General features: G+C 40.4%; 1 protein-coding gene across 1 annotated transcript; it reads right to left on the bottom strand.

Annotated features, from left to right (window-relative positions):
* Positions 1 to 3,806: 3,806 nt before the first annotated feature.
* RPS21 (ribosomal protein S21) lies at positions 3,807 to 4,170 on the bottom strand. The gene has a single exon (XM_030303920.1). It carries the CDS (start codon positions 4,114 to 4,116, stop codon positions 3,865 to 3,867), a length of 252 nt encoding a protein of 83 aa, XP_030159780.1. The 5' UTR covers positions 4,117 to 4,170; the 3' UTR covers positions 3,807 to 3,864.
* Positions 4,171 to 13,185: the final 9,015 nt, after the last annotated feature.

Here is a 13,185-nt window from a genome sequence, read left to right as displayed (position 1 = left end):
TATTGTTATTATTATTTTCCTTTAGTCTGTAAGTGCCTAGAAACAAGAACTTGTTGACTTACTAAATTATCTAGCACACTGCCTGGCCTATATAGTAAGTGCTTATTAATAAATGTTGACAGTCATAAGATCAATTGAGAGGATAAGCTTGGACTCTTAAGGAGTTGTCATTAGGTTAATGGACCATTAAGAGTACAGAGAGGTATTGACTTAGTATTGTGTCTGCTCACAAAAGGGCTGCTTTCTAATTTTCCTAACCCCTTGGATAAATCCTTAAGTCTTTAGGTCAATTTAAGGGAGGAATAGAACCCAAGAGAGCTTTTCTTTTTTCTTCTGACACTGTTTTGTTTTGTTTTGTTTTGCCTTCATGTATCAGTCTACAGAATATAAAGATTCTTTATAAGTATACAGACCAAGAAACTATTAAGAACTTTGTTAATATATTGGCCAGGAAGAAGTTTGTAGTTGTCTTCTTTCAGTAGAATAAGGATGATGATTAGTCTAACTTATTGAATCAGATTACAGCTCTCTGCTGAAACTATCAATGCTCTGAACAGAGATGACTTCCAGTCTTCCTGCTGATTTTTCTTCTCCATGTTACCCTTACCTTGACAAAAGGAAACCCCTGTTTACTGTTTATTTACTGTTTATAATCTTAAGCAATACAGTATCAACCTGAGGACTAGTGAGAACCCAGTGTAGGAGTTTGCTGAGCAAAAATAAGAATCTAGTTTTAAAGAATAAACTGCTGTTTTTGAATCAGATATTTTCTCCCCTGAAATGAGAAGGGCATTCTACACCTATCTCAGAGTTTGTCAACAATGACACTACAGACATTTTAAGCTGGATAACTGTCATGAGGGCTGCCCTGTGCATTATAAGACACTTAGCATTGCTGGCTTCTAGCAACCAAGTGCCGGTGGTACTCTTCCCCGCACCCCCCACCCCCCGGAGGTGTGAGGAAGGAAAATGTTTCCCAACATTTTCAATGTCTCCCTGGGGACAAAATCACCCCTAAATGAGAACCACTTACTATATCATAAGTTGTACTGCTAATGAGGTTGGCAAGTTTTAAGGAAAACCATTTAGAATAAAAATGGGGCACATTAGAGCTATTCGTCTGTTTTTTGTAACTTTGTCAACTGCCTAAAGCTAGACTTTACATGAACCCCCTTTGAAAAGCTCAATGGACCTTCTTTTTTCCCTTCTATTTTCAGACTGTATCTTGACCCAGTGAGATGTGTTTATTTGACTTTTGAGACCACTGGTGGTAGGATAGACTAAGTCAGTCTGTGGTAACAACTCAAAAATCTTGGTGGCTTGTTCGACAAAGGAGTGTTTCTTGTGTGTGCTATGTTTTTGCCAGTTGGCTGGGAGCTGTGCTCCATGTCTGTATACTCTGGGACCCAAGCTGTCACCATCTTAAACTTTTCTAGGAGAGAGCATTCTGGAGAGTTTCACTCCAACAAATAAATTCTGTGGTTCAGAAGGAACAGTCTGGTTTCCATTCGTTGACTTCTTCATACGGCCTCACCCAAACAGGAAAGTACCCAGAGGTATAGCCCTGCCATGCATGTGTCAAGACAGCTGAAATAATTGGTGAACATCATTAAGGATTTTCACATGTACTGGAGAGAATGGAATTTGGAATCAGACCTAGATTTAAGTCTTGACTGGCACTTAACTAACTTTTCAAACTGCATAAATTGGGGTGCCTGGACGGCTCATTAGGTTAAGTGTCTGACTCTTGCTTTCCACTCAGGTCATGTTATCTCAGTTCATGAGTTCAAGCCCTGCTTCGGGCTCTGCGCTGACAGTGCGGAACCTGCTTGGGATTCTGTCTCCCTCTCTCTTAGCCCCTCCCCCACTTACTCTCCATCTCTCTCTCGAATAAAAATAAACTTTAAAAAAAAGCGCATAAATTTAACTTTTCAGAACACCAGTTTCCTTGTTCTAAAATAGGAATAATAACATTTACCTAGTAGAACAATAAAATATGAAAGTTTAGACAACACATCTTGCATTTTAGCATATGCTCATAGCATAATTTATGGTAAATAAAAATAATGGTTATTTTGCTGTGGTGTGTGTGTGGGGGGAGAGGGGGGATGTTTTTGCTAGTATGTCACCAGAAAGGGAGGCAGACATGATAGAAAGGCTGTTGATTTCTTTTGGGAAAGTGGGATTGGGATTGTCGAGGTGGTTCACAAAGCAGAGCCCAGAGATGCTAGAAGGAGGGGGAGTTTCACTGTTACCCTTGGTATTCAGCATGGAGGAATTTTCAGTAGCTTGTAGGCCATTATGACACGTAGGAAGCACTGAGATGGTAAAGTGAAAATTCTCATAGTATTTGTTTAGCTTCCTGTTATCTCAAAGGTTGACATTTATATTCTGTTTGGAATTGAGCTGTCAAGATTCTTGATCAGAATAGAATTTTTCAGGCTTGGCTGGGATATTCTTAACTGATTTTTTAAATGATATTGGTGAATTAATGTGAATTAAGGAAACACCTTTAGTAAGCTCCACAAAGAACGCCCACAACTGTCTGGGTTTAATCTCCACCACTGCACTGAAACTGCTTCTAGAAGCGGTGCCAGTGATCACCTTCCTGTTCTTATGTCCTCCTGGAAATTTCTGCTGCATTTAACACTGTAGACCACTCACTCCTTGAAATTCTCTCTTGCTGTTCACCACACTACTCTGCTGGTTCCTCCTCCTCAGCTCTGTTCTTGCTGCCCCTTTTCCCTTAACTGTCTTTCAGGATGTTCTCCTTGACTCCTTTTCTCTTGCTCCACCAGACTTCCGAACTGGTGGGCTGAATGTGACCCAAGAGGTATTTTGTTTGACCTATGCAGCGATGTAAAGAAAATTAGAAAGTGAATTAGTTGATAGTATTTACAAACTGGGAGATTTCACTTAATTAAGATCCATATTTCCACTTCTCAAAAAAATCAAAACTGTCAACACGGGGCCAGGTTTTCCTCATGGCAGCACTCAGCATGCATGTTGTTCGTCCACCACCACCCCCAGCTGGTCTGTGAAAATAAATTTCATGTCTCCGTCAAGAATGCCTCGGTCTCACTTTTGCACTGCTGGTGGGAATGCGCTCTGGTGCAGCCACTCTGGAAAACAGTATGGAGATTCCTCAAAAAATTAAAAATAGAACTACCCTATGATCCAGCAATTGCACTATTAGTTATTTATCCAAAGGATACAAAAATGCTGATTTGAAGGGGTACATGCACCCCAATGTTTATAGCAGCAACAGCCAAATTATGGAAAGAACCCAAATGTCCATCAACCGATGAATGGATAAAGAAGATGTGGTATAGGGGTGCCTGGGTGGCTCAGTTGGTTAAGCGGCCGATTTCGGCTCAGGTCATGATCTCGTGGTCTGTGAGTTCGAGCCCTGTGTCAGGCTCTGTGCTGACTGCTCAGAGCCTGGAGCCTGTTTCGGATTCTGTGTCTCCCTCTCTCTGACCCTCCCCCATTCATGTTCTGTCTCTCTCTGTCTCCAAAATAAATAAACGTTAAAAAAAATTAAAAAAAAAAAGAAGATGTGGTATATACATACAATGGAGTATTACTTGGCAATCAAGAAGAATGAAATCTTGCCATTTGTGACAATGTAGATGGAACTAGAATGTATTGTGTTAAGTGAAATAAGCCAGAGAAAGACATGATTTCACCCATATGGGGAATGTAAGAAACAAGACAGATGAACACGGGGGAAGGGAAGGAAAAATAAGATAAAAATAGAGCGAGGCAAACTATAAGAGACTCTTTTTTTTTTTTTTGGGGGGGGGTTTTGCTATTTTTGTTATTTATTTACGACAAACATCTCACATCTGTAATCCTCTCTGGTCAGAAGTTCTTTGAAACGATGCCGTCGGCCTTGGCCAGTCGTAGAATGGAGTCATCAGACTCACCCATCCTCCGGATAGCCCCGCAGATCGCATAGGTTTTAAACTGGCCGTTAAACCTACCCGTCACCTTGTCAACCTCGGCCACGTTCATCTGGATGGACGCGTGGTCCTTGGCGCCGATGATGCGGTTGCTGGCGGAGCATTTCCGCGGCACGTACAGGTCCACGAACTCTCCGGCGTCGTTCTGCATGTCGACGGCAAGCCTGCTGCCACCACCACCACGAGCGCGAGCGCAGAAAGATATAAGAGACTCTTAAATACAGAGAACAAATTGCTGGAGGCGTGCTGGGTGGGGGGATGGGCTAAATGGAAGATGGGCATCAAACAGGGCACTTGCTGGGATGAACACTGGGTGTTATATGTAAGTGATGAATCACTAAATTCTACACCTGAAACCATTACTACACTATATGTTAACTAACTTGGATTTAAATAAAATTTAAAAAATAATATACGTGTGTGTATATATATAGATACAAGAATGCCTTGTTCTCAAGTCAAAATCTGGCTTGGTATTATAACATCCCACTTAGATTCTCCTTTTTGTTCTTTAATTCTATCTTTAGATTTTATAAATGTTTAGCTATCTTTATCTTACTGGGCTTGGTTTCATCTTATTGTTCTCTTTCCTAATCCTTTCTTTTCTACTTTTAATGGTTACTTCTTTCTGTTTTCTAATGTATTTGAGTTTTGGTAGAAACTTCCAAAATATATGTATATGTGTATTTGTATGTGGGTGTTTAAGTAGAATCTAAGAGTTTCATCTAGCCTAGTAATCAAATGCTGATGTATAAGCTGATACCATTTGGAAAATAAAATTTTGTATAAGATGATGAATTTTTTATAAAGCAAACTCACTGTAAATAAATTTATTTATATTCCTTTTTTACCAGAGGGGTTTAAAATGTCCTTTTATGAAATTATGGTGGGAGTAGAGGAGAGAGAACTTTTAAAAATGACTTTACTTGGCAAAATTAAGAATTGACAACTGAATTTCATACAAATGTTTGCTGTGTTAAAGCCTGTGAACCACCAATGTTTCTAACCTCATGGATAAAGAAGAGGACAGCGCAGTGCAGGTCACGGTAGAGAGACCGGTCTTTGGAACAGTAGGCTTATATTCGCACCATATATCAGTCCCAAGAATGGTACGTGCACACCTGAGATTTCCCAAAAGGTGGAGATCTTGACTTAAAATGTACCACAGGGGCCCTGGGTGGCTCAATCGGTTAAGTGTCCGACTTGGGCTCAGGTCATGATCTCATGGTTCATGAGTCCGGGCCCTGAGCTGAGCTTTGTGCTGTAGAGCTCAGAGCCTGCTTTATGTTCTATTTACCTCTCTCTCTGCCCCTCTCCCACTCACGCTCTCTCTCTCTCTCTCTCAAGTAAATAAATTTAAAACAATTTTTTAATAAATTTAAAATTAAAAATTTAAAATAAATACAAATTTAAAATAAATAAATAAATAATAAATAAATAAAAATTTTTAAATAAATGAATAAAAAATTAAAAGAAAAATGTACCAGAAAAACCACAACTACCTTTTACTGAACATTTACTATATGTGCACTAAATGCTTTACATAAGTGGGCTTATTTAGCCCTCACAGAAGGCCGGGTTGGTATTCTCATCCCTGTACTAGACATAATGGGAATGAAACTTGAAGAGCTTGGGAGCGAGCAACTTGCTAAGCCACACTGCCAGTGAGTGGTAAGGCTGACCTCAGAAGGCAGGCTTCTGAGAATCCAAAACCCTTGAAATCAAAACTTCCATTTCCATATTTAAAAAGAAAATGAACGAAGACAGAGGCAATGCCCTTTTTTATTACAGGACAGAAGATTTCTACAGTAGGATTCTAGTACATGAAGCATCTGCTCATGTTTGAAAACTTTTATCCCAAGTTTCAGACCATGTTTTCATCACGAGATAAGATTGCCAAAACAAATCAAGTAAGCGTGTTGTTTTCTGCCATAACCTGTTTGCTGAACTCCTGTTTTTAATGCATTTTTGCAGCTTTGAAAATCCTTTAATTTGTCATAGGGGCCCGTGTCATAGGATTGAGCCAGATTCTTTTGTGTTTTAGGTGTTAATCAATGTATTAATGTAATTACTGAGTGTTTTAAAGTCTTTTAGATTCTAGGATGCTATATATTTTAGCATTCCTACAGCACTGTATACTTCCAAAGTATTTTATAATCATTAGTTAGATGTTTCCCATACAGTCTCAGTGGGATAGATTGGTATTCTTTCTTGTTATTTTACTGATGAGGGCAGAGATAAAGCCAGTTTGACTGACTTGAAGTTTACAAGTCACTTGCTCCATCTAGATTAACATTCAGTTTAAGGTTCCTCATCTTGCGTTGAGTTCACAGGATGAGGCTGTCTCAAAAAATTGGTGATTTTTCAATTTGCCTGCAAACAGACTGGTTTCTGGTTGTGGGAAACTCTGGATGCCAACATCCCATGGGGCCAACCCACACAGCAGAACTCACAGCTCTTTTAGCTGGGTGTTTCTAGGGAACACGTTTAGATGCAGGTCAAAACTCAGGTCTGAAATGGTAAACCCCATCTCCTTTACTCTATTTCTCTTTGTAGATTTAAAAAACATTTTTTAATGTTTATTTCATTTTTTTTTTTTTTGAGAGAGAGAGCATGAGCAGGGGAGGGGCAGAGAGAGAGGGAGGCACAGAATCCAAAGCAGGCTCTAAGCTCTGAGCTGTCAGCACAGAGCCTTACGTGGGGCTCGAACCCACGAACTGTGAGATCATGACCTGAGCCGAAGTCAGATATTCAACCGACTGAGCCACTCAGGCTCCCCTCTTCGTAGATTTTTAATGCCTTCAGAAACTGGGCTTGTGCCACAGCTTCACCCTGCCAAATACTACCCAACTCTCATTGCCCCACTTCATACCCTAAGTTGTGGTTCACCCCATCTAATGTACCTACGAGATCACGTTCTAGCGGCAATCTTACCCACATTATACCTTCTCATTTCTTCTCTATCCCTTTTTCCTCTCACCTAGAATAGTACACAAATGTCAAATTGCCATCCTGCCCACAGGGCTACTCCCTGAAACTCCCCCTTCCTCCATGCTGCCAAAGTGAACGGCCAGAAATGCAAATCTGAGTCCTATCTCCTAACCTAAACTTGCCAAGTCGCTCCCTGTTCCTACAGGATGAAGTCCACTCCTTAACATGGCATTTAAGGGAGATCCTTCATGACTAGTCCTGTGTACCTCTCCAGCATCACTTCCCATCACTTCTTCTTTTAGAATTATGCCCTCAAATTATTTATATTCCCTATGGCCCCATTATTTCATGCCTGTCAACATTTTTTTCACACTCCTTTTATTGAAATACATCCCCTCCCCCCCACACACATGTATTTTGTCAACTGGTTAATTCTTTTTAACCCCTTGTGACTGGACTCAGCAGTCAACAGCAGAAAATATTCCTTGAGCCAACAAGGTGCCTCAGTGCAAAATGGTACCCAGCATGTAATGGGCACTTAATAAATATTTGATTATTGTGGTATTCATTTTGCAACATATACACATATCAGGTCATTATTCTGTACATCTTAAACTTGTACAATGTTAAGTAAAACTGAAAAATGATAAATACCTGAGGAATGAATGACCTGTTTACACTTCTAATTTCCCTCTAGATTTATGCCCCTTGAAGACAATGACTATTATTCATATTTGTATACAAGGCATCTTGGACAGTGCCTAACAAATAGTTACTCAAAGTTTTTGTTTTAGATTTTATTTTAATTTTATTTAATTGCATTAAAAAATCTTTTTAATGTTTATTTACTTTTGAGAGAGAGAGAGAGAGAGAGAGAGAGAGAAAGTGAGTGGGGGAGGGGCAGAGAGAGGGAGACATTGAATCCGAACCAGGCTCTAGGCTCTGAGCTGTCATCACAGAGCCTGATGCGGGACTCGAAGTTATGAACCATGAGATCATGACCTGAGCCAAAGTCAAACGCTTAACCTAGTGAACCACCCATGTGCCCCTTGTATTGTATTTTAGAAAGAAAGTGTGAACTGTTGAGAGGGGCAGAGGGATAGAAGGAGAGAATCTTAAGCAGGCTCCATGCTGACATGGGGCTCGATCCCATGACCCTGGGATCATGACCTTACCCAAAATAAGAGTTGCATGCTCAACTGACTGAACCACCCATGTTCCCTGTTACTCTGTGTTTTTAACTTCTGTGCCTTCACATGTCTTTTCTTCTATATTTTCATGAACACTGATTTATGCTACTAATAGATTTTACATAAGGTGCTCTTTTAGACAACCCCTAGCCATAAAATTCAATTTAATTTAATGAACATTTAAATTAAATGTTGGCCTGCTCTATGTCAAGCATGGTGATAGAGATTGCAGTTCAAAGGTATAGCAAGGGAGAAATATGACAAGAACAATAATACAAAGTATTAAGTGTTAAATTAGAGTTTGTACAAAGTCTTCTTGAAACAAACATGGAAGCAATTCTGCTTGGAGAGAAGATCAAGGAAAATGATAGGGGAAATATTTGATCAGATTCTTCGAAGGATTAGGGACAGTTAGGCAGATAGGTGCGTGGCAAAGACATACAGGCACAAGGAATGGCAGAAGCAAAGGACTAAATACAGTTGATGCTTTTGACGAATAGCTAGTCGTCTTCTAAAGGCAGCATACTAGGTTTGTGAAAGGAAATAACACAGAATGAAACTGGGGCTAGACTGGTATTTTGAGCCCCAACTCAATAGTTGGGATTTTAACTTCTAAGCAATGAGAGGCCACTGAAAGATTTTATTTAGGGTTATGGATTTATTGTCGAGGAAGATGTAAGATGACTGATGGCAGCGACAGTGTATGTAATGGCAGAGTGGCAGAATACGTAATGGAAGCGGTAATAGGTAGAGATAAGGAGAGATGAGGAGATGAGGAATAAGGTAGAGATGAGGAGACTTTGGACTGGGATAGCAGCAGTAGAAAGAAGCAGATAGATGTAAAGGGTGATGGTGTGGTGGATTTGTACTGGATCAGTTTAAGCTCAGATTATATCTCAGAATCCCCTTCCCTGCATAGTTTCAGGCCAATCCTGGCCACAAGAGACATTTTGCACAAAATGTGGAAGGCACAAGTCTGGCGGAAGCTTGGAAAGTTTTTGTGAAGGCAGCAAGTGTCAGTAACATGCGTACTGTTGTGAATCTGCTGGCTCACTTCTGGTGTGAATTAACCATTGAGCCTGTGGCTTCCCCGACTTCTGCCAGATCTCCTTCAGCATCTCTGAATCCTGGGTCAGGCACAGCACCACACATCAGCAACAGCCCTACATAGATGGCTTACACGGTTCCCATAATTATCTCAGGCCAAAGTCTATATAATTCTTGTTGGTCTTTTTCTCTGATACAAAATTTGCTGCTGTAACAAAAAACTTAAGCCATGTAATGGGTTCTGGGACTGGGCCTCAGGGTAAGTCAGACGGGTCTTGAAGAGACTGTTAGCAGGAGCCTGATGCCACCCCAGGAAGGTGTTGGTGAGGGTTTAAAAGAATATGAGGGAGATATTACTGGAAATGTTATTGTTATGTTGTTGGAAGAAAGGTGACTCTTGTACACAGTAGCAGGAAGTTTAGCAATGATGCCGGCAGCATTAACATGGAAAATAAAAAGTATACCTCATTAACTGGATGATCTACCTATGGGGATTTCTAGACAGAATATTGAAGGTATAAGATTCTTCTAGGTGCCTATAGTAAAAGAGGAGAAAGGCAAGCAAAAAGAACTGTAAATGAGCCACAAATTGGGAGGTTTGAAAAATAAAATTTTCTTATTCATAGCCTCTCCAGACAGTAAATGTTGCTAAAATTACATGAGTTCCAGACAGAGAACAAATCAGGGAACTGTCAGGAAAATGAAGTCTGAAGAAGAAGCCATGGGCATGTTGAGACCTTTGCTGAGACCTCAGGAAGATGAAAGATGCTTTCTAGTCAACACATGAGAGAGCTTCTCAAGTTCTTAAGGCTTTTGTCCCGCAGTAGTCTCACAGGGAAACCAAAACAGAGAGGAGCTCTTGCAAAGACATTCTGGGTGTGGCTTCTGTTGGATGAAGAGAATTGTAAACTCAAGACAAGCCTACAAAGTTTTAAAAGGGACTGTATCAGTTTGGCTCAAATGTGACACCATAAAATGACAGGATGAAGCTTCACATGCTGCTGGTAGGAAGGTAAACTGATGCAGCCACTTTGGGAAACCGTCAACCAGGTCCTCAAAAGTACTCTATGATTCAGCAATTCCTCTTCTGGATAGACACTCAAGAAAACTGCACGCAAATGTCCATGGCATCATTTGCAACAGTTGAAAACTAGAAACAGCCTAAATGTCCATCAACTGGTAAGTGGATAAATAAAAGTAGTAGAGACCTACGATGGAATCTTGTTAGGCAATAAAAAGGTACGAAGTACTGGTACGTGCTGTGACACGATGAAACTGAGAAACACTGAGTGAAAGTCGCAAAGACAATGTGTATGATCCCATCTATAGAAAATGTCAAAAATGGGCAAATCTACAGGGCTAGAAAGGATGTCAGTGGCTGCCTGGGACTGGAGTGGGTGGGAAAAATGGGAGGATGATTGCTAAAGGACACATGGCTTCTTTTTGGGTGATAAGAGTTCTAAAATTGATTGTGATGGTGGCACAACTTGGTGAATATACTTAAAAAAGAAAAAAAAAACATGAGAAGACCTTTGGAGCCTTGAACTTCTATGGACAGGGTAAAGTCTGAGAAAAAAATAGCAAACATGAGCTATGTTCTATGAAGAAGGAAAGATAATTCAAGAGCCCAGAGAGAAGACCAAGAACCAGTCCCAGGCAGTAGGGCTGAACGTTAATCAGGGATCTGACAACATGTATCCAGTTGAGTTCCAGAATTGTTACAAACCAGGGCTGCCTTGTGCCTCTAACTTTTCCCTTTTTTGAGTGGTGCTATTGCCTGTCCTATGGTTCACCCATTGTTAATTTCTGGGTACATGAGGATGAGATAACTTGTCTCTTTAGTTCCTAGGTTTTCAGATCAAGATGGACTGTCCCTGAAACGGACTCAAAGAACTGCCTTTAAGGAGCTGCATCCACCCTTGTTACTTGATTTAGATGACAAGATTCTGTAATCTGATGCTCTCAACAGATCAAAGTTTTGGGGAAGGGGGCTCTTGGGAGAAAGGGGCCCACTGGGGTGGATTTTAAGATATGTCCACTTACCATCAAGAGGTGGGGTCTAGTTCGTCTTCCTTTGAATATGGGCCGTTCTTAGGGACTTGGGTTCTAATGAATAGAATGTGGCACAAGTGAAGCTACCTGATACTGAAGCTAGGTCATGAAGTGATAAGGCTTCCATTTCACTTTCTCGCTTGAGATGCTCACTCTCAGAACTAAGCCACCATGCTGCGAGGCAGCTCAGGCCCCCTTGGATAGGCTACGTGGGGGTGTTCTAGCTGATTGCCTGAAGGTCCCAGAACCTACCACCAGATACAGGTGAATGAGTCTTTACATGATCTCCACCTCAGCCTTTGAGTCACCCCAAATGTCACCAAGAGCAACACTGATAAACTTTCTCCACTAAGCTCTGCCCAAATTCTACATTTGTGAATAAAATAAATGTATTAAGCCATTATGTTTTTCAGTGGTTTGTTACCTAGCAATGGATAAACAGAACAGGTGGCATTTATGGGGCTGACTGCATGTTGGAAGAGAGAAGGAGGAATCAAGAATTCTTACCAGATTTTCTAGGTTCAGCAAATTAATAGAAAGCAGTATCAGCTTGCAGTGGCCTGTTTTACCCCTTTAAAGCAAATTACCCGTGTTTGGGTAGTGTCAGCTGGTGTCCTGGCCACATAGAGTTATTTCAGAGGAGATGAGTGTCCATAAGATTTTTTTTTTTTTATGCCTCATGATTAGTTTGTTTAGATAGTAACATGTTTGTTCCTAGGAAACGCTTAAGTGTCAGAGTAATGAAGCTGGAAGATAGGTTTGGAAGAGATAAACCAAAGCGCAGTGATTAAGTAGCTGAAAAATGATTTTACTCTAGCAACTGGAAGTCACTATTAATCAGCACCTCTTGTTTTACTGTTATGATGATACTGATGCACCTAAGACTCTTTAAAAATTCAATGATTCTCCTTTAGGACTTGGGCATTGCTTTATTCTTTTACTGGAAAAGCTCTTTCCCCTAATAGCAGCCTCTTAGGGAGGCCTTCTCTGGACGTCCTGTCTAGAACTGCAAACTCCCCACTCTCACACTCCCTATTTTCCTTACCTGCTTTGTTCCTTTTCCCCTTCCCTAATGCCATCTAACATACTAGACTTACTTATTTATCTTGATTGTTCTTCTCCCCCTACTAAAATGTAAATTCACTGACAGAGGGATTTTTGTCTTTTTAATTCACTTTTTTCCCCAGTCCCTGGGACAGTATTGAGCATATAGTAGGTGCTCCTTAAATATTTGTTGAATAAATAAATAAAGTGATTTGTGAATTACAAAGAAAAGATTGAATTGTGTCCTGAATACTTTCAATACAGTATATATTTTATAGTGTTCAAGTTTTTGGAAATCAACAACCAAAATAGGCATATTTGTTTATATAACCCAAATAACCCAAGTGCCTCCAAGCCTCATATGGACTCAAATCGAGTGTTTTTTTTTTTTAATTTATTTATTTTTGAGAGAGAGAGAGGGAGAGAGAACGAGAGTGGGGGAGGGGCAGAGAGAATTGCAAGCAGGCTCCACGCCATCAGTGCAGAGCCCAACTCTAGGCTCAAACTCACGAACTGCAAGATCATGACCGAAGCTGAAACCAAGAGTCGGTCATTTAAATGACTGAGCAACCCCAGCACCCCTCAAGTGGAGTTCTAATAGTAATCAAATACCACTGGTTTCAGCTCCTCCCCATTCCTGTTATTTTTGTCTTTGTCCTAATCTTTTCTCTGAATAATGAGAATAGTATAATGTACTCATATGTACCCATTATGGGGCACCAATAAGTTAGATCTGTTTCTTTTCACTCACTCCCCACACCCAAGTTATTTTAAAGAAAGTTCAAGATATCATGTCATTTCACCTGCAAATTTCAGATGCATTTCTAGATGTTAAGTACATTTTTAAGAACACTACCAGCACGCCATTATGACAGATAACAGAATTAGCAATTCCTATCATCTAATAACCCGTCCGTGATCACATTTCCCCAAACCACGCCACGGTATTTTTATTC

This window comes from Lynx canadensis, chromosome F2 (genome assembly GCF_007474595.2).
Source record: "Lynx canadensis isolate LIC74 chromosome F2, mLynCan4.pri.v2, whole genome shotgun sequence".
Classification (NCBI taxonomy): Eukaryota; Metazoa; Chordata; class Mammalia; order Carnivora; family Felidae; genus Lynx; species Lynx canadensis.
Note: the sequence above shows the minus strand (reverse complement) of the source record. Positions and strands in the feature narration are given on the sequence as shown.